Consider the following 23,200-nt stretch of genomic DNA (forward strand, 5'->3'; position numbering starts at 1 on the left):
TCTTCAGAGTGAGATACTACATATTTAATTAAGCCAAAGCAAGCTAATTAATGGTCTGTCTCTTGAGGTTCCGTAAGAAATGTCAGCTTGATATAAATTGCTGCTTTTCCTTTATTATTAAGATGATGGTTGCATCAATCTCTGCAATTTTTTTAGAGAGGAAAAATCTACCCGGTTTAAAATTTTTAGACAGCGTGACTCTCACACTTATTGATGACTGTTGGTTTATTCAAGGCAGGACTAGCAGAAGGCATCATGCCAAATGCTGCACCCCTTGCCCGGTGATGTGCCAGCCTCTGCTCCTTCTTTTCTCCAGGGGTTCTTGCTCAGCAGTCTCCTCCCTTCCACATTTCCTCTTCCTCTCTGTCTCCCACTTCTTCTCCCAGGCTAGGGAGTGGGCGGAGGAGCATTGGAGACCACAAGGAGAACAGAGATGTCTGCCGCCAACCTGCTACCTGCTACTGCTCAGTTGGCCTCATGGATGGGCCAGTCCTGACTGTACCCAGCAGGCCTGAGTAGTGGTCATATCTTGGGCCAGTGTGGGTTCGGGAGGAGCACTGCAAATACAGCAGAGGATATGCAGTCTCCTGCTACTACCTTGTCTCTCTGGTTCAGGACCATTGTTTAGTTTAGCAGGTAGATGGGCTGCCCCGGATTTAGACTGTGGCTCAGTATTTCACAGAAGGTGGCCAGTATTGTAACAAGGACGGTGCAATAGAGGCACCAGCCAAGGCTCACCTGATCAGGAGTAGAAAATGTACTTCAAAGTGAGGTTTTCTTTAGACCTTTCTCTGTGCTGTGCTTGGGTTTTTCTCCTAGTGGCAAGCTTTCTGCTTGGAGAAGCTCTGAAAAATGACACACACCCCAGCATCTGCAATGGTGCATCACAGTCTACTCTATACCTCTGCATCCCACTGCAAGCATAGGCCAGGACTTGTTGATTAAAATAAACAAACAAGCAGAGATGGGGAATTTGTAAGCAAAGGTGTGTAGCTGAGAAGGAGCAGAGAACGGAGTTCCATTGAAGGAGGAATCAAAGGGTACACATTTTTGTGATGTTTCCTTGCTACTAGGAGGAGTGATCTTATCCTGAGTTCCAAACCTCAAGACACAGGGAGGAATATATAGGAGGAGAGACTCTGTCTGATGTCATGAGGCCAAGTCATATCAGGCTTTAAAAGGTGAAATGAGGACCTTGAATTATATGCAGTAAAAACATACGTATATGTAAATAGATATGAGGTACATTTCTAGAACTGGAGTTAGGTGAATTAGGACTCTGAATGGCCAAATTTACCAAAGTAGTAAGCATTTTGTATCAAATACTAACATCCTTTTTAATTAATGAAAGATGGAGTCCAGTGGAATTTTGTAGGTTGAGATTTGTGCTGGTCAGTCATAAATTCATTTGGTAACATCAAGATGTTGAGCAATACAATTATTTCAGACGTGCTTCACAGCAAACATGAAGCAAACAGATTATTGAAACTCTCCTTTGTTCTCCTCCCTTGTCCCGGAACTCTGCAATGTTGTGGGTGCCCAGATTATTTTACTGACCACATGGGAGATTATGAAGATGTTTTGGCTTCGCTGGAGACGCTGAACCTCTCCATTTTGAAAGCCATGGATTACACCAAGCGGGTGAGTTGTTTGCATACCGTCTGTTTGTCCACTCTAGTTTGTTTGCTCTTTGCAGGATAATTCTGCAACTTGTGACTCTCAGGTATGTAACTATACCCTTGACAGTAGAAACAGAATGAAAATCCTCTGGTGAAGAATCCAGAGATAAATGTTCTGAAATTTATGTCTGAAATTGAAAGAAAAACATTGATGAGGTTGAAGTGTTTCATGGCTGTCTTCACCAGTGTCAAAGGAGGGGCTCTGGGCAATTGTTGTTGCAAAAGGTGTGTTAAACTGTTCCGTTCTTAGAGCGCTCTGTGATTAACTAGAACAGGGGTGCTCAACAGGTGGATCGCGATCTACCAGTAGATCGCGAGGCAAAATGAGTAGATCGCGGAGTGCCGACCCCCCCTTCAGGTGCCTCTGGGAGGAAACGCCGGGAGTAAGGCCCATTGTACTCAATGGGGCTTACTCCCAGGTAAGTGTGGCTAAGATTGCAGCCTCACAGCCTAATCCTAGGCATGTCTACTCAGGAGTAAGTCCTGTTATACTCAGTGGGGCTCAAGGTACACCAACATACATTGTACACATAAATGTTATATGTTATGATGGCGCGAACATTGTAAAAAAAACTCTGGTAGATCTCCGGGCCTTGCTGGGTTTCAAAGTAGCTCTCGAGCCAAAAAAGTGTGAGCATCCCTGAACTAGAATCACCCTGAGAGCAGTATGGGAGCACTGTCCTCACTCTGAAGAGGCTTAACGCGTCCTTTGTGATGTCAAGACTGTGTGGCTGGTTCATGATCCCTGATTGTCTGGAAACAGTCAAGGAAACCTGAAGTGCAAAACAAAAACATTGCCATCAAAGCAGCAGCAGAACAAGGAAACATGATTTTAACTATTGCAAAGAGCAATAAAAAATGGGGGGATCCTGCTCCCAAAGTAATTTCTTTTAAGGCAAAAAGTTAAACTGCTGCACTCTCAGGCCAGTCTTAACATTTGGGGTTGTAGATTGATCCAGATAGCAAATGTTTTAGGCCTTGACAAGAAGGGATTTCTTTGTATCTTTGTGGGACATCAGTCTTGCTACATTTAGTGTGAATATTATTATTAGCTTTCCAGAAGTGCAATCTTCTTCCCACTTTCCTAGGAGTAAGCTCCACTGAATATAATGAGATTTATTTCTGAGTAAACATGCATAGGATGGCGCTCTAGGAAGACTATCAAAGATTATTTGGTTATGAAATATGATTAGTGTTATATTGGGTACATTATTGGCTAATGTTGAACTGTGATTTTAAAGGGAGGCATTTTTCCCCTTCTCCAGGGGTCAGCACATTCCTTCCCATTTGCAGGGGCCATTAGTGTTGAGTCATATCCTTGGATAAAAAATTTGTGTATAACAAGGTTGGACCTGTATTGGATTCTATTAAACATTTCCACTGCCGGGCTGTTTTCTTTGTGAAGTGTTTGTATCGCCATGTTTAATTGGTGTTTATACTTTCGTGCCTTTAAAGAATGCTAATCATTTGTTTCTAACGAGGAGACATGTGGCAATTATTTTCCCCAGGGAAAGCTCATAAACAAGCCTCAGCAATTAGGCAGTGAAGTATATGAGCTAAACAAAGTGGGGAGCTGTAATTACTCACTGATTTAGTGAGATCTGTTATTGCTGTGTGTGATGGGCAGGTGAAATGGAAAGTGGCTGAAGGTGGAAAAATTCAGGGCTTTACCAAGTTCCATTTCAGAAATGACTTGCCGGGGAGCCTGATTTGCATACATTCCTTTTATCATGGAAACCAACCCCAGAAGGAAAACTTTCTGTGGATTAAGTCTAAGGTAATTGCCGAGCAATATTTTCAAACTTTGCCATAATGAACCTTTCTAATTTAGGGATATAATGTTAGTATCAAAGTGAGTTGCATATGGAATGAACAGCAAAGATGGCTGATGTGTGCATTTCTGAACCATTTTGAAAAATGTGCTTGAATCAAGAGGATGGGCAGGGACTGTGCACATGATCTAGCCAAGGGATGGACATACTTTAGGCATCTTGTTTTGACTAGAGCAGGGGTGCCCAAACCCTGGCCCTGGGGCCACTTGCGGCCCTCGAGGACTCCCACTGCGGCCCTCAGGGAGCCACCAGTCTCCAATGAGCCTCTGGAGATTTGTTGGAGCCCACAATGGTCCGACGCAACTGATCTCAGCGTGAGGGTGACTGTTTGACCTCTTGCATGAGCTGTGGGATGAGGGCTCCCTCCACTGCTTGCTGTTTGACATCTGTGATGCAGTAGTGGCAGCAAAGTAAAGGCCAGCCTTGCTTTGTGCAAGGCCTTTTATAGGCCTTGAGCTATTGCAAGACCTTCATTCAATCATATAAGTTTGACCTCTAGTATAGTAATTTATGTAAACTTATGTAAATTTATTCAAATTTTAAATATTAATTTATTCTTTTTTTCCCTGGCCCCCAACACAGTGTCAGAGAGATGATGTGGCCCTCCTGCCAAAAACTTTGGACACCCCTGGACTAGAGCCTTAGGCGCTACTGTCATGAAATAGCAGCTCGGGGAGGTGCAGTAGTGCACTCTGTTCAATATTCCACCCATGCATCAAACAAGATAGAGTTGGATTTGATCCTGAGTTCCCAGCAGCTGAGAAGAACACAAGAAAAAAATGGAACTACTAATTGGGATGGGACAGGAGAAGGTTCAGGAAAAAGTTTGGATCACTATAGGAACTACCTGTAGTTCCAGAGTGACCTTCTGCCCCCCCCATCTAGTCAATGTGCATAACCTCCAAGTCACGTTGGATATTGTAAGTGCTGCATACATTAGCCCACAATTCTGCATTGACTCCAAATGGATGCAGCTAGCACCAGCCAAGCAGTGTGTGAACCGGACTGTTGATGGCTGGCTGTCCAACATACTCTTGGACGTAATTTCGATACTGTTTGTGCATGTACTCCATAACGTCTCATAAATGTGCAGACTGGCTGGGTTTTCTGTCTACTCCCAATTTAAGTCCCAGGAGCCTCACCATCTGTCAAAGTCCTTCCATCAGATTCTCCCAACATTCTGTTCCATTCTAAGTCCAAGAAAAAGTGCAAGGAGGCTTCAATTTCTTTCATGACAACCAGAAACAAATTTAGTCTCCATCCCAGTTGCATCACAGGAGCACCCCCTTGCAAGTGTGTTGCCTCCATTCGTTCCTGTGGGGAAAAGCAGACTTGATGTAACTCATCATGTTGGCTTTAGTTCCTAGAGGTCTCTGTACACCTGCACCATGGCAGCCCTTCTGCTTTCTTGGCCAAGCACGTGTAGCCCTCAAGGCCAGACTTCATGACTCTTGTGTGAACCTGCCCAAGCCCCCAAGATGAACCTCATAAGCCCTGTGTTTGGTCTGCCTTTCCCAGGACTAGGCTTGATGCCTACCCTTAACAGGGCGTGTTTTGTGGATGGCACCACATTTATAGTATGGTATCTCAAAAAGGACATAGTGGAAATGGAAAAGGTGCAAAAGAGAGCAACTAAGATGATTACGGGGCTGGGGCACCTTCCTTATGAGGAAAGGCTACGGCGTTTGGGCCTCTTCAGCCTAGAAAAGAGACGCCTGAGGGGGGACATGATTGAGACATACAAAATTATGCAGGGGATGGACAGAGTGGATAGGGAGATGCTCTTTACACTCTCACATAACACCAGAACCAGGGGACATCCACTCAAATTGCGTGTTGGGAGAGTTAGAACAGACAAAAGAAAATATTTATTTACTCAGTGTGTGGTTGGTCTGTGAAACTCCTTGCCACAGGATGTGTTGATGGCATCTGGCCTGGACGCCTTTAAAAGGGGATTGGACAAGTTTCTGGAGGAAAAATCCATTATGGGTTACAAACCATGATGTGTATGTGCAACCTCCTGATTTGAGAAATGGACCATGCCAGATGCAAGGGAGGGCACCAGGATGAGGTCTCTTGTTATCTGGTGTGCTTCCTGGGGCATTTGGTGGGCTGCTGTGAGATACAGGAAGCTGGACTAGATGGGCCTTTGGCCTGATCCAGTGGGGCTGTTCTTATGTTCTTATAGCTCTCCCTCTCCCCCCTCCAGGTAGGTACATCAGGATCTCTTTTTTGTCTTTAAATGGCATCTAAAAACCTTTTTATTTCCCTTGGCACTTTGGATTGTTATCTTATTAGATCAACGCAGGGTAGGCCCAGCCAGTTGACTCATGCAGCGGGTGGGAGGGGGTGCCCATCTATATTGGCCCACTGCTCCTCATACTACCTAGCTTGGTAAAAAGGATGGGGAAACAAAGCAGAAGAGGAAGAGGAGAGGAGAGTGGTGGGCCAAATGTAGCCTTCGTTGTTAGTCCAAGCACAGGATTCCTGTGGTCCCCATTGGCTTCCAGTCTATTTCCAAGCAACATCCGTGGTGCTTGCCATTACCTGCAAAGCTCTGCATGGCTTGGGTTCAGGATGTCAGATGGTCGACCTCCTCCCACAAGTCCCTGCACTCACTCTGCATTCATCATTGGAGACTGCTCCACATCCTTCTGCGATCAGAGGGTCATCGGGGCAGAGGACATTGGTGGTCCCTGTCTTGGGAACTCTCTCCCTTGAGAGGCTTCACTCACTTCTTGGCTGCCTTTTTAAGTGGCCTTAAAAAAATAAAAAAAACTTTGTTCTTTGTTTTATTTCTCTGCATTGCGTATACGAGTTGTTTCCCTTCCGTCGCGCTCTGTTGTGTGTGTGTGTTTCGTTAATGGTTTGGTGTTTGTTTGAATGCCTGGTTTTAGATGTTGCAGTTCTGTTCTTGCAGGCTGCCTTGGTGCTCCATTACATGGGACTGAAAAGTGGCATAGACGTTTTAAAAATAATCACCTTCCGGCACTCAAATAAGGCGGCATGTGCCACACAGACCCAGAAGACCCATTCTTAGTCCTACAAGAGAAGTTCCTCCTGCAAGATTTCCAGACAGGTGGCCATTGGGGCTTTGTCACAGTCACACTGGGGTTGGGTTGCCGTCAGCCATAACCCCATGATGCCTGTTTTGCCTGAGCCTGTCTCCTCTCCTCCAGGTATGTCAGCCCTACTGGGCTGTGACGTTGGGGGGGGGGGGGGAAGGAGAGAGTTGGAGCCAGGACGACTGAATTTAGGTTGGATTTTTTTTTTTCCTAAATGGAAAAATTTTAATTACTTTATATAGTACCTCCCAAGCATGATTCTAACAAGGAAAGACAAGACAAAAAAATCATTACAATAATACATATTAGCCAGGAATATATCGTATTATAACTTACACATGCTTTGGAAAAGGAAAAAACGTACCTCCTAACAAAACGTTAAGCTTTGCTATTTGGGGGGACTGTTTTCTTTTGGTGTTGTGAAGGCTGATGGAGTCCAAGAGCCTCTCAAAAAGAACTTAGTTTTGCCATCAACCCATGATTCCTCAAGGCTGCTTCATCCTACAGTGCCCTTCTCATTTGCAGAGAAAAGTCCTAAAAATAAGTCACTTATGTTAACAGTAAGCCTCTATTGATGAAGAAATGTGCGGTCTTAATGGCAACCCATGCAGTTCCCTTAATTGCTTTAGTGGCTGGAAAGGAGCTTTCCTGCTGACATCTTGCAACTTCAGTCGTGGCAGGAAAGCATCACCGAGAAGAATGCTGTGGAGATGGACAAAGGCATTTTGGAACAAGAAGGCTCCTGGAGACTGAAGAGTAATGGATTTATCGGAAGGGCATTTGCCACAAGATGGCCCAAAAACCAAGGAGGGAGCCACCCTATGGCTTTCATGTGGCTTTTAGTCTTACTCTTAAGACCATAGTTGAGACGGCAGGTTGTTGAATCAGCAGTGGTGTTGCTGGTCTTCCCCCAGAGCAAAATTATTTCAAGCCAGGAATTGTCTTTTTTGATATCCTTGAGGGGAAATGAACTCTTTAGCAAGTGGGGGGGGGGGGGACTAGCTCTCACCGAGACTGGCCCAAGACCCCTTTCAGTGCCAGAGGCATTGTGTCAGTTATCTCCCTCCCCCTTACCTCGAGGGGTTTTTGTCACCAATTCTGTGGAAGGAAGGCTTTGGAAGGAATCAGGCTTGCTGTGTGTTGTGGATTAGGCTGCAAGGTTTCCTGTTTTGGTGACTAAATGCACATACTTTAGCTTTTACTGGAATCTTTATCTGAGACCCCATCAGTTTTGTCTTTTCCTAGTCAATATTTATCCTTATCGTTTGATTGATGGATTGTAGGAATAAATCATTTGCTTCCCAATACCTATGAGAGATCTTGAGGATGTGTCCCAAGCCCGAATACAAAATTCTGTTGTTGCTGTTGCTGTTGCTAACAGTATTTATATACCACTTTTCAACAGGAAGTTCACAAAGCTGTTCGCAGAGAAAATCAAACAAGCAACTACTGGCTCCCTGTCCCAAAAGGGGTCACAATCTAAGGATGCAAAAGAACACCACCAGGCAGCCACTAGAAAAGGCAGTGCTGGGGTGAGGAGGGCCAGTTACTCTCCCCCCACTAAATAAAAGAAGAGCACCCACTTAAAAAGTGCCTCTTACCCAGTTACCAGGGGTAGGGGTAGGGTTAGCATTTATGTTTCATATACCCCTTATACACATAAAATATATTGTATAAAATTACATTCAGGTTAACAATTTTGTGCATGAAACATGGTTTGCGCATGAAACACATTTTAAGATTTTATTTAGTTAGGAAAAAAAGTTTGTTTTTTTTAAGTCATGTTGATGCTCAGTTTTTTTGGAATATTTCATATTTCAGAATTCTAGATAAGGGATGCCCAGCTTCATGGTCCTCTGAAAATCTCTCCACACTCTAACCTATCCTCCTTTTTTGTTCTCCTGTCTTCTTCCATGACATTCTCCTTCCAGCTTCCTTTTGGAATCCAGGAAGTAAGAGGAGGACCCTCAGCCCTCAGCACTTGGTGTGCCACTTCAGGCACCAGATGATCTTAAGCTGAACCTGGATAGGAGTCAGAGACTTGACTACAGCCAATTTTAGACTTGGTTCCAGTCTGAGCCATCCTGATAATGAACAGACTTTTGAGAACTCTGCAAAAGAACGGGACAGACCATGGCAGTTTCTGCTGCAGGAAACTGTAAGAACTTGAGGAATCTGTTAAATAATAATAATAATAATAATAATAATAATAATAATAATAATAATAATAATAATAATAATAATAATAATAATGCAGGTATTTATATACCGCCTTTCTTGGTCATCAGATTTCTCCTCAGACTTTAACCAAGGCAGTTTACAAAGGCAGGCTATTCTAAATCTGCATAGGGATTTTTACAATTGAAGAAAGGTTCTATCTTTCAAGAACCACAACATTTCAGATGGATCTTTCAGATCCATCTCCAGACGGGCAGGAGCTCTGGTCTAGAGGGTAAAGCCTCCGTTTGCCTGAAGATAACATCTGCAGGTCGCCAGTTCAAGGCCACCGGCACCGTGCGACCTTGGAGCAGCTGACAAGCTGAGCCGAGTTATTCCATCTGCTCTGAGCGTGGGAGGACGGAGGCCAGGATGTGATACCAGATCAGAAAGAAACATCTGAATGTTGTGGTTCTTGAAAGATAGAAACCTTCTTTCAAATTGTAAAAATTCCTACGGGAATTTACGAGCCTGCCTATGTAAACTGCCTTGAATAAAGTCCAAGGAGAAATCTGAGGACCAAGAAAGGCGGTATAGAAATACCTGTATTATTATTATCATCATCATCATCTGATCTGGTATCACATTCTGGCCTCCAGTTTCCTCCCATGCAGACTGAAAAGCAGCTCCTTCATCTCTCACATGGAGGGCAGCCAAGACGCTTCTTCGCTCACACCAAAGAGCAGGTGGAATAGCCTTGACTCTTGCAGTCATCCGGGCTGGTGTCCTGTTCGGGTGGTGGAGAAGCAGCACATCCCTCTACGCTGTAATGTGGCCTTTCCTGACCCCCCATTGCATGACTGCTACCCTTAAGACTGGGTGGGGGGAGAGAGCAATCACACCTGCAGGGCTTCTGCCGCTCCAGCCCATCCATGAGCCTGAGTGAAGTGCTTTCCTCAGCTGCAGCTTAGCAATCTCCTCTGCTCTTCCTCCTTCTCCTTATACAGGCATGCCCCTGTACCCTCAACCCCCCATAGTAAGATGAATCCACGGTTCTGGGGGATGCCTCCTGCCATCCGCCGGGGCCCAGGGGAGCTCCAGGCGCAAGGGGACTCAGAGGATCTTCGGAGCCTGCCAAGGCCATCTGCGCATGTCCTTCTGTGGCCTCTGCTGGGCTCAGAATGACTGTAAAAAGACACTTCCTGTTTTTTTTCAGTGAAATCAGAAGTGAAGTTTTAAAAACATCACTTCCAGTTTTGCTGAAAAAACCACAAGTGACTTTTTTCACTTACTGCTGTCATTCTGAGTCCAGCAAATACCACAGAGGGCCACATAAGTGAAATCTCAAATTAGGGATCTACAAATATGGGGGCCCCGTATTCCAAAAAAGTGAGAAGAAAACGGAATGGAAATTTTTTCTGCCCCACCTGAAGGTGCTGAAGTTGAAACTGGCATCTTCTGCATGCAAAGCATGTGCTCTTCCACTGAGCTAAGCCCCTTCGGCCGCAGGATAATTTTTGGTTGTGCAATATGTGGGAATTCGGTGAGCTCCTTGGAGGAAGAAATGTGTTAACTGAGAATGAGTGCTCTGGGCTTGGCCTGCAGTTAAAAATAGTTGTAATAGCATCGGTTCAGGGGAGCAACTTGCGAAAAAGAAACAAAGGCCCAAATCCTAGCCCCTTCCCAGCACTGGCATAGCTGTGCCAATGGGACATTTTCTGTGTCCTGCAGTTGGGGGGCACTCACAGAGGCCTCCTCAAAGTAAGGAAATATTTGTTTCCTTGCCTAGGAGCTGCATTGCCCTTATGTCAGTGCTGGAAAGTGGGTTAGGACTGCACCCAAAAGGTCATATTATTTCAGCAGACCATCAGTGGTGCATTGTGTCCGCCTTGGTTGTCTGGTATATCCTTCTGTAGGGAAAGAAGGTTGTAGAATGGGGATCAAAGGGCTATGGCAAGGCTTCTCAAACTAGGGCGTCGTGACACCCCAGCCTGAGAGCTTGGCCTCTGCCCCCTTAAGGGGCGGGGCAGGGGGGAGGCAGCTACGCGATCCCTAGGATCGCGTCGCTAACGGGGGTGCAGGGACTGGCATTTGCTTACCAATTCCTGCAGCAGCCACCCGGGGTTGTGGCCAGCCCTGCACGACCTTCCACGGGGCTCCCCAGCTTTCAAGAGTGAAAGCGGAACGATCATGCTCCACTTCTGAATTTGCAGAGTCGGGGCGCAGTTGCTCCGCTTTCACTTTCTGGAGGCTGGGGAGCCCTGTGGAGGGTTGCGCAGGACTCCCTGAGAGTTTGAGATCCGCAGGGCTATGGGATGGGAAAGGGCAGCCAGTGACTAATATTGTATAAAGCAGAGGTGTTCAACAGGTGGGTCAGGACCTAGAAGTGGGTTGTGACCACCATGTTTTTTGAGGCTGAGGCCTGCACAGGTGGAACAGAAGCCCGGGCTAGGAGTCCCACATGAAGTGAATCCAACTGGTGATTTTGGCTTTGGATGGGTTTGCGTGGACCCAGTCCCCCAGTCTTCGCTGTGCCCCTCAACCTCCCACCTACCCTCCTGCTCTCACTTGCCACAGCACTTCCTCTGCTCTCTGCCTTGCCTCGCCTTCCTTCCTCTCCTCTACAATACAATAATACAATAATTCCTAGAGGAATTACAATAATACAATAGAGGAATAATAATTCCTCTACAATAATACCTGTATTATTCCTCTCCTTCTGTGTTTCACAAATGTGTGTGCTGTTGCCATTGCTCCTCTTTGCGCCTCCTCTCCATCCACGCTGATTGGAAGCAAGGAAAAAAGGAATTGTGGCCACTTGCTCACCCAGCTCCTGCCCTTTGGGGCTTGACAGTGAGCCCCATGTTGGGATTTGCAGTGGATCCCAGCTCTTGCCAAGTTGAAGGCCCTGCTGGAAAGTGCAGGAATGATTCAAAGTCGCAGGGATGGTAGACCAGGCGTTCCCTGCTTTGCTGATTTCAGGGGAAGCAGCTGAGAGAAGACAAGACTGTGCAGGTGGTTGGCCAGAACCAGGAGTGCTTTGGAGGCATTTCTGCTGTTGTGCTGCTGCCGCCACAATTGCTGGCTGGGCAAGAAATGGCTTGGTCAGCATTTCAGCATCAGAATCAACACCTTCCTTTTTCTGTTGGGAAGTGCCATCTTTCATTGGAAAGGAATCTAGTGGCTTTGACTATGGACACAACCTGCAGGTAGTAAGTGGTGCATGAAAGGGCACCGCATGGGCCTGAGTGGGCAGTGCCATTGCTGTGCCAGTCTACTGCAGAGTGCATGTTTGACAGACTCATTAGTTCCCTCTTGATGAAACTAGTTCTGCTTTTGAAGGTATTGTTGAAGGCCCTGCTGTGAAGTGCCACTGTCCAAACTTTCATCCCATTTCTTAAGCTTTCCAGTTGCAAGTCATGACCCTGCCATTCCACCAGGCTTGTCATAAGACAATAGCACTTTCATTTCCAACCCATGAAACTCCTGTTTCAGTTTTTTCTCTGTCTATGCCTGTAGGGGTGGGTCTCTCTCTCTCTCTCTCTCTCTCTCTCTCTCTCTCTCACACACACACACACACACACACACACACACTCACAGTATCTGCATGGCTGATTGATTGCTTGGAGCAAGTTGAGTACAACATGTCGAGGTTAGCAATTGTCACCCACCTCCCTGCCTGTAGAACAATTATTGTAAAAAGTCATTTGTACTCTGCTATGGAGCTTTGTAAGCTGCATTGGCCATTTGTTTTTGACATGGGAAAGGTGGGATATAAATTTCTCAAATAAATAAACAAACTTGGCAAACTGGGAGCTATCACCTCTGTCTTCTCTCATGGAGATTTGTGAATATCAGCAACACAACACCACTGATATAGGCATGTGCATGCAATCTCTCTGTTTAGTCAGGGGAAGGGTTGTCCCTCCCTTCTGGGTTGACTTCACTCTTCTCTGTCTGCCCTGCTTCTGAGGAAGCCTGCCGGGCTGCTCTTCTATAGTAAAGGCTGTGGAAAGGTCTTTGGGGGTATCACAGGCCACTTGTTGGCTGATCAGGGTTCCAGTCTCTAAATAGGATGAGCTCCAGATCCTTGGGAATCCTACCCCTAACTTTCCCCTGGTTACGAATGGGTTTCTGCCGGCTACATCCTCCTACACCCAGGATTCCTAGCAGGCACCTACCACCAGTCCACCCTCTCTTCCCTGGCTAATTTCCACTCCACCTTTTCTCTTTAGGCCTGTTCTGGGTACCCCCTTCTTAGCTCTTCCCACCTTCCTTCCTCAATGCTCAGCCTTCTCTTAGCTCTTCCCACCTTACCCCAAGGAGTCCTCTACAGGCAGAAACTTCCCTATGGGATCCAGCAGACCACCTCAGCACAGCTGCATTGCTAGGCAGGAAGTTCAGTAGCATTGTACTGAAAATAATGTTTAACACTCTCTCCAGTAAGGTGATGCACAATTTTTGCCATCAAATCTGCATTTCAAATACCAATAACATCAATCAACTATCACTCTTTGATCCTGGATATATCTGGAACACTTGGAAATGAAGTGTGTGTCTGTGTGTGTGTGTGTGTGTGTGTGTGTGAGAAAGAGGAGAGTGAACCGCCTCATAAATTTAAAAATAATCCTCAAATATCTTTATGAAGAATTGATCTTCCATCTGATCAACTCCCCAGACTAGTCTGTAAAGGAGGTTTCTGGCCAAAAAAAGACTTCTGTGTGTTGGAGGAGTGTTGCAGGGCTTTCTTTCAGAACCAGGAGTCTCATACATTTTGCTTCAGTTAGACCTTTTTCTGCAAAGAGAGACTCTTTTATATGTTAATATCTTTCTTTTATCTACTGTTTAATTGTATTCTCATCAGCTTGTGCTGAGCAGTTGATGTTCAGATTCCCATGAGTGGGGGCAGCTTTAACTGCAGCAGCTGTTTGTGTCTTGGAGCTCCCAACTTTCCTATCCTGTTGCAAGTTTTCAATAATGGGAGGGGGACAGGGCTGGCCCACCCTTGTGGCAGATTGTGGAGTGCCACCTCCACAGCGCTTCCTCTTTCTGCTGCTTGGATTTAAAAAGGAAGAAGGTGAGATAATCTAGTGGTGGGCTGCAGGATCCCCAGTTCTCCATCTGGGGACTGGGAGGTAGAGCAGCAAATACGGCAGGTGGACTGCCAAGTGACACTGATGCACACCGCTTTGAGCTTTTGGAAAAGCAGTCTGTAAATCTTTTAAATAAATAAATAAATAAATAAATAAATAAATAAATAAATAAATTAATAATAATAATAATAATAATAATAATAATAATAATAATAATAATAATAATAATAATAATAATAATAATAATAATAAACAACTTTATTTTTATCCCTCCCTTCTCCCCAAAGGGACCCAGGGCAGCTTACAACATATTAAAAAAAAACACAGATTAAAACATAATTTAACAGATAAAAACATATTAAAAACACATTAAGAGAAACCATAAAAACAGTAATCAGATAAAAGTCAGACTAAAAACAGTATAAAACAGCAGTTCAAGGAGGAATCACGCCCTGGGTCCCTTTTTGGGAGAAGGGCGGGATAAAAATAAAGTTTTATTATTATTATTATTAATCACGCCTGTAAAAAACTAAAAGATGTATAAAAGATGTTAAAAAGGCCATAGAGTCAGAAGGCTTGTGTAAACAACAAGGTCTTCAGGCCTTGCCGAAAGGTCTCAAGGGAGGGAGCCATTCTCAAGTCAAGGGGAAGGGAGTTCCATAACGTTGGTGCCACTACTGAGAAGGCCCTGTTTCTTGCCGCCAAGAAAGAGTCTGCTTTTGTTGTGAGGAGGCATCACACAAGGAAGGAAGGAAGCTTGTTAGTGGCATTTGACCCTCAGGCCCTGGGGGATTTTGGTCTGACCTGACCAAAGGGGTTCTTTACTAGTGCATTGCCCTCTATGATTAATTTAATCTCTAAATGGCCATGAGGAAGAAAATAGCCTAAAATGACACTTGGCTGGTAACAGCTTAAAAGGATACAAGGGAACAAAAATGCATGTCTGGACTTTCGATGGGTGCTCCTGTTAGGGATCCAGTGCTCATTAAATGACTCTTGCATTTTCCACCTCTTCTGTTCTAAAGCTGTAAACTCCTGGCAGAAACTACTTTTAATTGCCCAGCAGGCTGTATGCTAAAAGACTTGGCAAACACACCCAGGAGCCGAGCCCAGATATCCTATGAATGCCTCTTGCTTGACACCTCTGGATTTTAAGCCTCTTGCTTAAAACCTCTGGATTTTAATGACAGGTAGCTGTCTTTCCTGTGTCTTCAGGCAAAGGTGAGAGGGCATCCCCAGGGTAAGATTTGGGTATGAAAGGGCCCAAAGAGAGAGCAAGTGCGGCTTATTTCTGTTCATTTTTAAAGTTATCAGGAAAGGACCTGAATGGATGTAAAGGATGCATAACATTCAGGGAAGCATTTAGTGTTGTGGGGTGAGGAGGCCAAGGGTTTATTTCATGCTCTCCCCACGGCTGTTTATCAAGTGCTGTCCCAGTGTCTCAGTACCCATCCCTCACCAGTCATCGTCCCTGTGGTTGCCTCTTGGGGTGCTATACTGAAAAATTTGCCAGCATGAACTGCTAGAGTTGTCAGTCTTCAGCATCTCTGGAGCAGGATCTCTGCATATGTGGGCAGAGGGACCTTGTCTGCAGTGCATGTGGAGATCAATGCATCTGCACAGCCTGTCTTTTCATATCGTAGTAGGAAGCTGCTGGCACAGGGGCAGTGTCAGGGTTCGGGATGGGGCATCGTCTAGTCCCATCTTCAGATGGGACCCTCACCCATTGGAGGGCCCACCTAGCTGACACCTGAAAGCCTCTGTCCCCCAGTACGCAGTGGCTCCAGGTGGCTGAAGAACCCAGTATTTTTCTTCCCTAGGTGCTTATACTGATCCATCAACATGTGGAGACAATGGAGTCAATACTCATGTAGAACACAATTAAGCAATTTGGAACAATGCAGTGCCAGAGCCATAAAATGTATTAGCAGTGATAAAACCTGATCAAAATGTCTGGGTGAATAAAGAATGCTGGAAATGCTAAGGAATTATTTTTGGAAATGATCTGAGGACTATGGGAATGATTGCGATGTCTGAGCCCCTAAAGGCTTGCCTCTGTTTTGGCAACGATGCACATTAAGAGCCAAGAAGGAAGGCTTTCAGGAACACTGGCATCCTCAGTGGCTTCCCACACATTGTGGAAGGAAAGTGGCTGAGGGGAGCAGAACTGTGCTGGATGCTGCAGCCCACCACCCTCTTCTCCTCCGCACATGCTCTCTCACTCTGTTCCCTGCTCTCCATGTTCAGATCCAGAGAGTAGGAAGAGCAGCAGTGGTAGTTGGTGTGCAGTGGGGCAGCATTTACCCAGGAGGGCACCATGCATGGAGGTGGCATTTGGGTAGCAGTGCTTGGTGTGCTGTCTTGTGTGCAGGGAGGTATTGAACCAGCCCTGAATCATGTTGGTGGGAGGATGCAGTGGTGGCAGGAAGGGAGAAGAGAGTACTTGTTTCCTGCCCTCTTCCTGTTTCTCTCCCCACCACCACCAGGCTGCCAAGGGCAGGCGCTTTGAGGAGCTGGGCATTGCCTTTGCATCCCCTTTGACACAGTCTGCTTGGTCCAGGGCCAGGCACACCACGTTCTCTTCTGAATTTTGGCCTGGCAATTGTGAAAATCTCTGCCTGCTCTCGGTCAGCTTGTGGTGTGGAGAGAAAGAGGTTTTTCTCCCTCTCTTAGGAGGCCAGAACCCAAAGTCCTCTAGTGAAACTGATCAGCAGGTGATTCCGGGTGGCCAAGAGGAAGGGCCTCTTCACATGGCACCTGATCAGAACTTGCTTGCCACAAGAGGCAGTAGTGGCCACTCGCTCAGATGCTTTTCAGTAAAGTCATGGAGAGCAAGTCTCTTGCTGGCTGCTGGTCTCCTTTGCATCTCTTTTAGGGCACTGGAGGGGTGAACCAGTTTTTTCACTGTCAACGATGCTCCATCAATGGCCCTCTGTGAGTGTTGTCATTAATCATGATGGCCACGTGCTGCCTCCAGATGGAGCAGAAATAGGCCTCCAAGAGCTTGGGAGTGATGGAGAAGAGACAGCTCTTTCCTCACTGGGGCAGCCAGTGAGCCGCTGAGGGAATCAGGATATTAGATAAGATTAACCTCTGGCCTGATCCAACTGTGTTTTTTTTAATGTATTTATGTAACTGTTTCATGTTCCCCAGAGTGCAGTATTCATCTTTGGATAGTAAAATGATATTACAAATATTTTGTGGCCATCTTAGAGTAATAATCCCAGCCTGTCAGCTGCTAAGTGGCCTCCCAGCAGTGAAACCTCTGCTTCACATGCCTCTCCCTGTCCTCATTAGATCCGCCATCAATATGCAGCCTGGCCTCGCTGGAGGTCTTTAGCAGAGAACTCCTAATGACTGCACTTGAGTTAAGAGGACAGCGGAGAGTTGCCTCAGCAGAGTGCCTGGAGAGAGTTTGGCAAAGGAAGCTACTCTCCCTTCTCTCCTGTACCAAGATGACTTTATATGGGCAGTGTTGCCAGATGGTGCATGCAAACTAACTCCCTCTGGTAGGTTCGGGAGAATAGTAGGGTGAGGCATAGCTTGGATCTCTGGTACTGAGTTGACATGACTGCTTTCAAGTTCTGACAGCACACGCCTATGCATATCTACTCAGAAGGAAGTCCCATGCATTCAGTGGGGTTTCCTCCCAGGAAAGTGTGTAGAATTGCCTCTCAAGGGGACAATTCTTTTGCACTCTATTAAAAAATGTTTGCTTGTTCAGGGGTGTTGCCCTCCCTGGCAGTTGTTTTCAGTTCCCCTTTGTGGCATCACCACGTTGATTGAAGGTACTGCAATGTTAGGCACAAACACATCCTGTTATATAGTGGGTCTCACGCATCAGTAGACTTGAATAAAAGTTCCATCATAGTTTATTCCTACTCCAAATGAGTTAAAATCACACTCCCACATACAGCCAATCACATATAACCTGTTGCTTTTCCCACAGGTGATAATACTCACATACATAACACCCCTCCCCCCCAAGGGTTGTTTAGAATCAACACACATAGCCCTCCAAATATCTAGGTCGTGTACGCTCTCGTACAGAGCGACGCAACACTGGGACTGAAGTCTCAGTCTCCCTTGTCAGCTCTTGAGTATTCTCTGGAGCCGATAATGTCACTGTAGGAGGACTCTCAGAAGGTGCCCTAACATCAGTGGGTCCAGGTGGAACTGGAGAAGGCTCCAATTCCTGAGATGTAACGTCCTGACTGGCACCTGCACTGGGCACATCTTGTTGTTGATCCCTGGGGACAGGGGACAATGTCACTGGCGCTGAATCAGACACTCGACGACGCATCTGATCCAGATGACGACGATAAATCCTCCCGTCTGGAATGGCCACCTCGTATGAAACTGGACCCGTAGCACGAGAAACAGTTGCTGGAATCCATGCCGGGCCATTTGCATAATTCCTGATATAAACTGAGTCATCAGGACTGAAGCTGCGTACTGGCTCTTGTGTCTCCGCAGTTGGCAGCTTATCAGTCGTTCTATCAGGATGCAATCTGTCCAAACGGGTTGTCAAACGCTGTCCCATTAAAAGTTCAGCTGGACTACTACTACCTGTAGTAGTACAAGGGGTCACTCGCTGGCTAAAAAGAAATGCTGCCAGCCGATGATCCCAATCACCCTGGATAATACGAGACAGAGATTCCTTAGTAGTCCTCACCATCCTCTCTACCTGGCCATTCGTGGATGGATGGAAAGGGGCTGATGTCACATGGCGAATCAAATACTTGCCTATAAACTCTTTAAACTCTGCAGACATGAACTGTGTAGCATTATCTGATACAATAGTGTCTGGTAGTCCATGGGTAGCAAAAATCCTACGAAGGGCCCTGACAACTGCCCGAGAAGTCATAACTGTGACTGGTATAACTTCCAGCCACTTAGTATATGAATCAACTAATAAAAAGGAATTCTGGCCTTGAAATGGCCCTGCAAAATCTATATGTACCCGGGACCAAGGAGTGCGAGTGGTCTCCCACTGCTGCACTGGTGCTCTCGGGGCTTCTGGCCGGGACTCCTGGCATGTTCTACAACGATTTACCCATTCTTCTATGGCAGCATCTATTCCTGGCCACCAAACATAACTCCTTGCCAATGCCTTCATTCGCACAATACCCGGGTGATTTTCATGTAAAGCCTCCAGAACTTGATTTCTTAATTTTGGGGGGATAACCACTCGACTACCCCAAAGAAAACAACCCTTATGGGCTGAAAGCTCAGTCTGGCGAGTAACATATGCTTTAAACTCTGCATCTATATGGCCTCCTGGCCACCCCCTCCAAACCCAGTTAAGAACACGGGAAAGAATACGATCTTTAGCAGAATACGAAGCTACAACAGAAGCATGTAATGGTGGTTCTGGGAGGGATTCTAGAAGCATAATACCATATGCTGGAGCCGGATCTGGTCTGGAAACAGGCAATGGCAGACGACTAAGAGCATCTGCATGTCCAATAGCCTTCCCTGGTCGATAATACAAAGAATACTGATAAGTTGACAAAAAAATAGACCACCGCAATATGCGAGGGAACAAAATCTGTGGTGTTTGTTTATCAGGGGCAAAAAGGCCCAACAGGGGCTTATGATCTGTTATAATGGAAAAACAACGACCATACAAATAATCATGGAATTTTTTAACCCCTGCCAATATTGCTAAGGCTTCTTTATCTATTTGAGCATAATTTTGCTCAGTTGGGGATAAGGTCCGTGAATAATAAGCTACAGGCGCCTCTCAGCCATCCTGCAGTTTATGACTAAGAACTGCACCAATACCATAAGGGGAAGCATCACATGCCAAAACCACAGGCAGTGACTCATCAAAATGAGCCAATAAGGAATTAGAAGTAAGTATTCTCTTCACTTCTTGAAAGGCAACCTCCTGACATTGACCCCAAACCCATGGAGCCCCTCTATCCAAAAGGCGATGGAGTGGCTCTGCCACTGCCGCCTTATGAGGCAGAAAAGAATGGTAAAAATTTAAAAGTCCTAAAAAAGCCTGTAGTTCCTGTTTAGATGTAGGAGGTGGAGCATTCACAATAGCCCGCACCTTCTCGGGAGCAGGGTGTACCCCATTTGCATCAATAAGGTACCCCAAAAACTCCACCTTTGATGTCCCCAAAATACACTTCTCTCTTTTAACCCTTAATCCCACTGAATGAAAACGATGGAGAACTTTCTGCAGACGACCAATAAATTCACTATCTGATGACGCTGCTATCAATACATCATCAAAAAAAGGAATAACCCCAGGAATTCCCTTCAGAAGTGTATCCATGAAATTTTGGAAAATTCCTGGTGCCACAGAAACCCCAAATTGAAGGCGCTTAACTTTAAATGCACCCCGGTGCGTCACAATGGTCTGGGCTTCTGCCGTATCCTCATCAACAGGCAACTGCTGATAAGCTTGAGCTAGATCCAATTTCCCAAAAATCTTAGAACCTGCAAGAGAGGTCAAGAGATGGCTAACAACTGGGACTGGATATGCATGCTGCTGCAGGGCCTTATTAATAGTACATTTGTAATCTGCACAAATCCTTACATCCCCGTTTGGTTTAAGGGGGGTGACAATAAGTGTCTCCCATCGTGCATGAGACACGGGTTCCAAAACTCCCTGCTCAACCAGACGGTCTAGTTCTTCCTCTATCTTGGACTTTAGTCCGAATGGAACTCACCGTGCCTTCATACGTATGGGCAACATAGCTGGGTTTAACTGTAAAGACACTGGGGGACCTGTATAACAACCAAGAGTTTCCTCAAAGACCTGGGCAAACTCTTTACAAACTGCCTCAAGATCCTGTTGGCCCATACTCTGAACCCCAGTTACCTGAATACCCAATGGGCCAAACCAGGCCAATCCCAGCAGGCTAGTACGGCGTCCTTCCACAACAACCAAATCCAAAAACCCATCAAATTCTTTATAACGGACTCTAAATTTGCCCACACCCCGAACAGGGACATGATTTCCTTGAAAATCAGTAAGCAATAACCCTGCAGATTCCAACCGGGGAACATTTTGGGGGCAAAGGCGCTTAAGGGTATCCATAGAGATGATGGAAAGTGCGGACCCTGAATCTACCTCCATTTTACACGGGGACCCTTGAATCTCCACCATCACATGTATTTTTTCTCTAGTGGTCAACTTAATACTCTGCACAGGATAAATGGAAGTAGTATAAAGCTCCTCCTGAAGGATGGACCCTTGATGGATTTCTCTACTACTGCCCCCTGCTATCAGGGGAATTCCCCCTGCTGGCTTACTGCGGCAAACTCGCGCTAAATGTCCCCACTTTAAACAATTTTTACATTTAAAATTCCTATAACAACAGTTCTGACGTTCATGTGCTTCCCCACAGCTTGCACAAAACCCCTGACTAGGCGTCTCAGAATCTTGCCGGACCCTTAGTCGGGAAGCTGGTACTCTATGATGGTTACTCCGTCTCAGTCCTTCTCAATGAATTTGTAACACCTCTCCCCTATCGGCACCTTCAGAAACAGCCTCCTCACAATGATTTACAGCTGGCTTAAGGGAGGGATGTAATTGTTCTGTAATGCCCTCAGCTTTTTCGAAGGACAAAGCTTCTTTGAGAGCTCCTTGGAAGGTCAATTCCTCCTTTGCAAATAACTTCTGCTGTAGTTTTATATCTCTTACCCCACAACAAAATTTATCAAGGAGTGACTCCTCCAAATTATGGAACTCACACCTCCGTGCCAACTGACGAAGAGCAGCTACGAACACAGGGATGGGCTCCCCAGCTGCCTGATTTCTTTTGTAGAAGGCATGACGCCGTGCAATCCGAGAGGGCAGAGGTGAAAAATGACTTTTTAAAAGAGTCATAATGTCTCTATAGGAAGTAGTCCTTAATTCATTTGGTGCCACCAAACTTTGGGCAATTTCAAATGCGGCAGCCCCACAAACACTTAGCAGAGTTGCCCTTTTCAAAGCAGCCTCAGTAATTCCTCTTGCTTCTAAAAAAAATTCCAAACGTTCTGCATAATTGTCCCACAGTTCAGGGAATGCAGGGTCAAACACCTCATCTGTCCTTGAACGGCCATCGTTATCTCTCGTAATAATTCCAGTTGCTCAGACTGAATCCCACCTTCGTCGCCAGTGTTATATAGTGGGTCTCACGCATCAGTAGACTTGAATAAAAGTTCCATCATAGTTTATTCCTACTCCAAATGAGTTAAAATCACACTCCCACATACACAAGTACCCCAGATATATATTGTATTGGCAACCTTCAGTCTCGAAAGACTATGGTATCGCGCTCTGAAAGGTGGTTCTGGCACAGCGTCTAGTGTGGCTGAAAAGGCCAATCCGGGAGTGACAATCCCTTCCACACCGGGAGCAAGTGCAGTCTGTCCCTGGTCTGTCTCCCTGGCTATGGGCCTTCCTTCTTTGCCTCTTAGCCTCAGACTGTTGGCAAAGTGTCTCTTCAAACTGGGAAAGGCCATGCTGCACAGCCTGCCTCCAAGCGGGCCGCTCAGAGGCCAGGGTTTCCCACTTGTTGAGGTCCATCCCTAAGGCCTTCAGATCCCTCTTGCAGATGTCCTTGTATCGCAGCTGTGGTCTACCTGTAGGGCGCTTTCCTTGCACGAGTTCTCCATAGAGGAGATCCTTTGGGATGCGGCCATCATCCATTCTCACGACATGACCAAGCCAACGCAGGCGTCTCTGTTTCAGCAGTGAATACATGCTAGGGATTCCAGCACGTTCCAGGACTGTGTTGTTTGGAACTTTGTCCTGCCAGGTGATGCCGAGGATGCGTCGGAGGCAGCGCATGTGGAAAGCGCTCAGTTTCCTCTCCTGTTGTGAGCGAAGAGTCCATGACTCGCTGCAGTACAGAAGTGTACTCAGGACGCAAGCTCTGTAGACCTGGATCTTGGTATGTTCCGTCAGCTTCTTGAGGACCCCAGATATATATACAACTCCAACAAGCCTACATCCCTCTTGATCGGACAGCCAATCACATAACCTGTTGCTTTTCCCACAGGTGATAATACTCACATACATAACACATCCCCAGGCAGATATCTCAGTTTGGCTCCTGCTGAGCCTGACGCTCTGGTTCTGCAAAGGCTCTTTTGAAAAATTTTCCAAAAGCAGCACCTGAGAACATCATCGCCCTGCTGTAGAAGTCCTTGTCACGCATGCGGCCTGCCCCCTTCTGCTGGTTGTGAGGGTCTCCAGCTTCCAGATACTAACCAGTCTGGATCTGAATGAACACAAAGTCTTCCAATATCAGTAACAGAAGGGTAATTGATTTCCATACAATGACTTTAAGCACATCATCATCCTCATATCATCATATCATCATCGTAACAACAACATTTAAATGCCGCTTTTCAACAAAGTTCAC

At 46.0% G+C, this 23,200-nt stretch overlaps 1 protein-coding gene across 1 annotated transcript in view; it reads left to right on the forward strand.

Moving 5' to 3' along the window:
• Nucleotides 1–23,200, forward strand: part of NECAB2 (N-terminal EF-hand calcium binding protein 2) — a 155,168-nt gene that overhangs the window by 81,929 nt on the left and 50,039 nt on the right. The window contains exon 5 of the mRNA XM_066637400.1: nt 1,544–1,641. Coding sequence (XP_066493497.1) covers nt 1,544–1,641 — 98 coding nt within the window. The remainder of the gene's footprint in view (nt 1–1,543; nt 1,642–23,200) is intronic.

This window comes from Tiliqua scincoides, chromosome 9 (genome assembly GCF_035046505.1).
Source record: "Tiliqua scincoides isolate rTilSci1 chromosome 9, rTilSci1.hap2, whole genome shotgun sequence".
Classification (NCBI taxonomy): Eukaryota; Metazoa; Chordata; class Lepidosauria; order Squamata; family Scincidae; genus Tiliqua; species Tiliqua scincoides.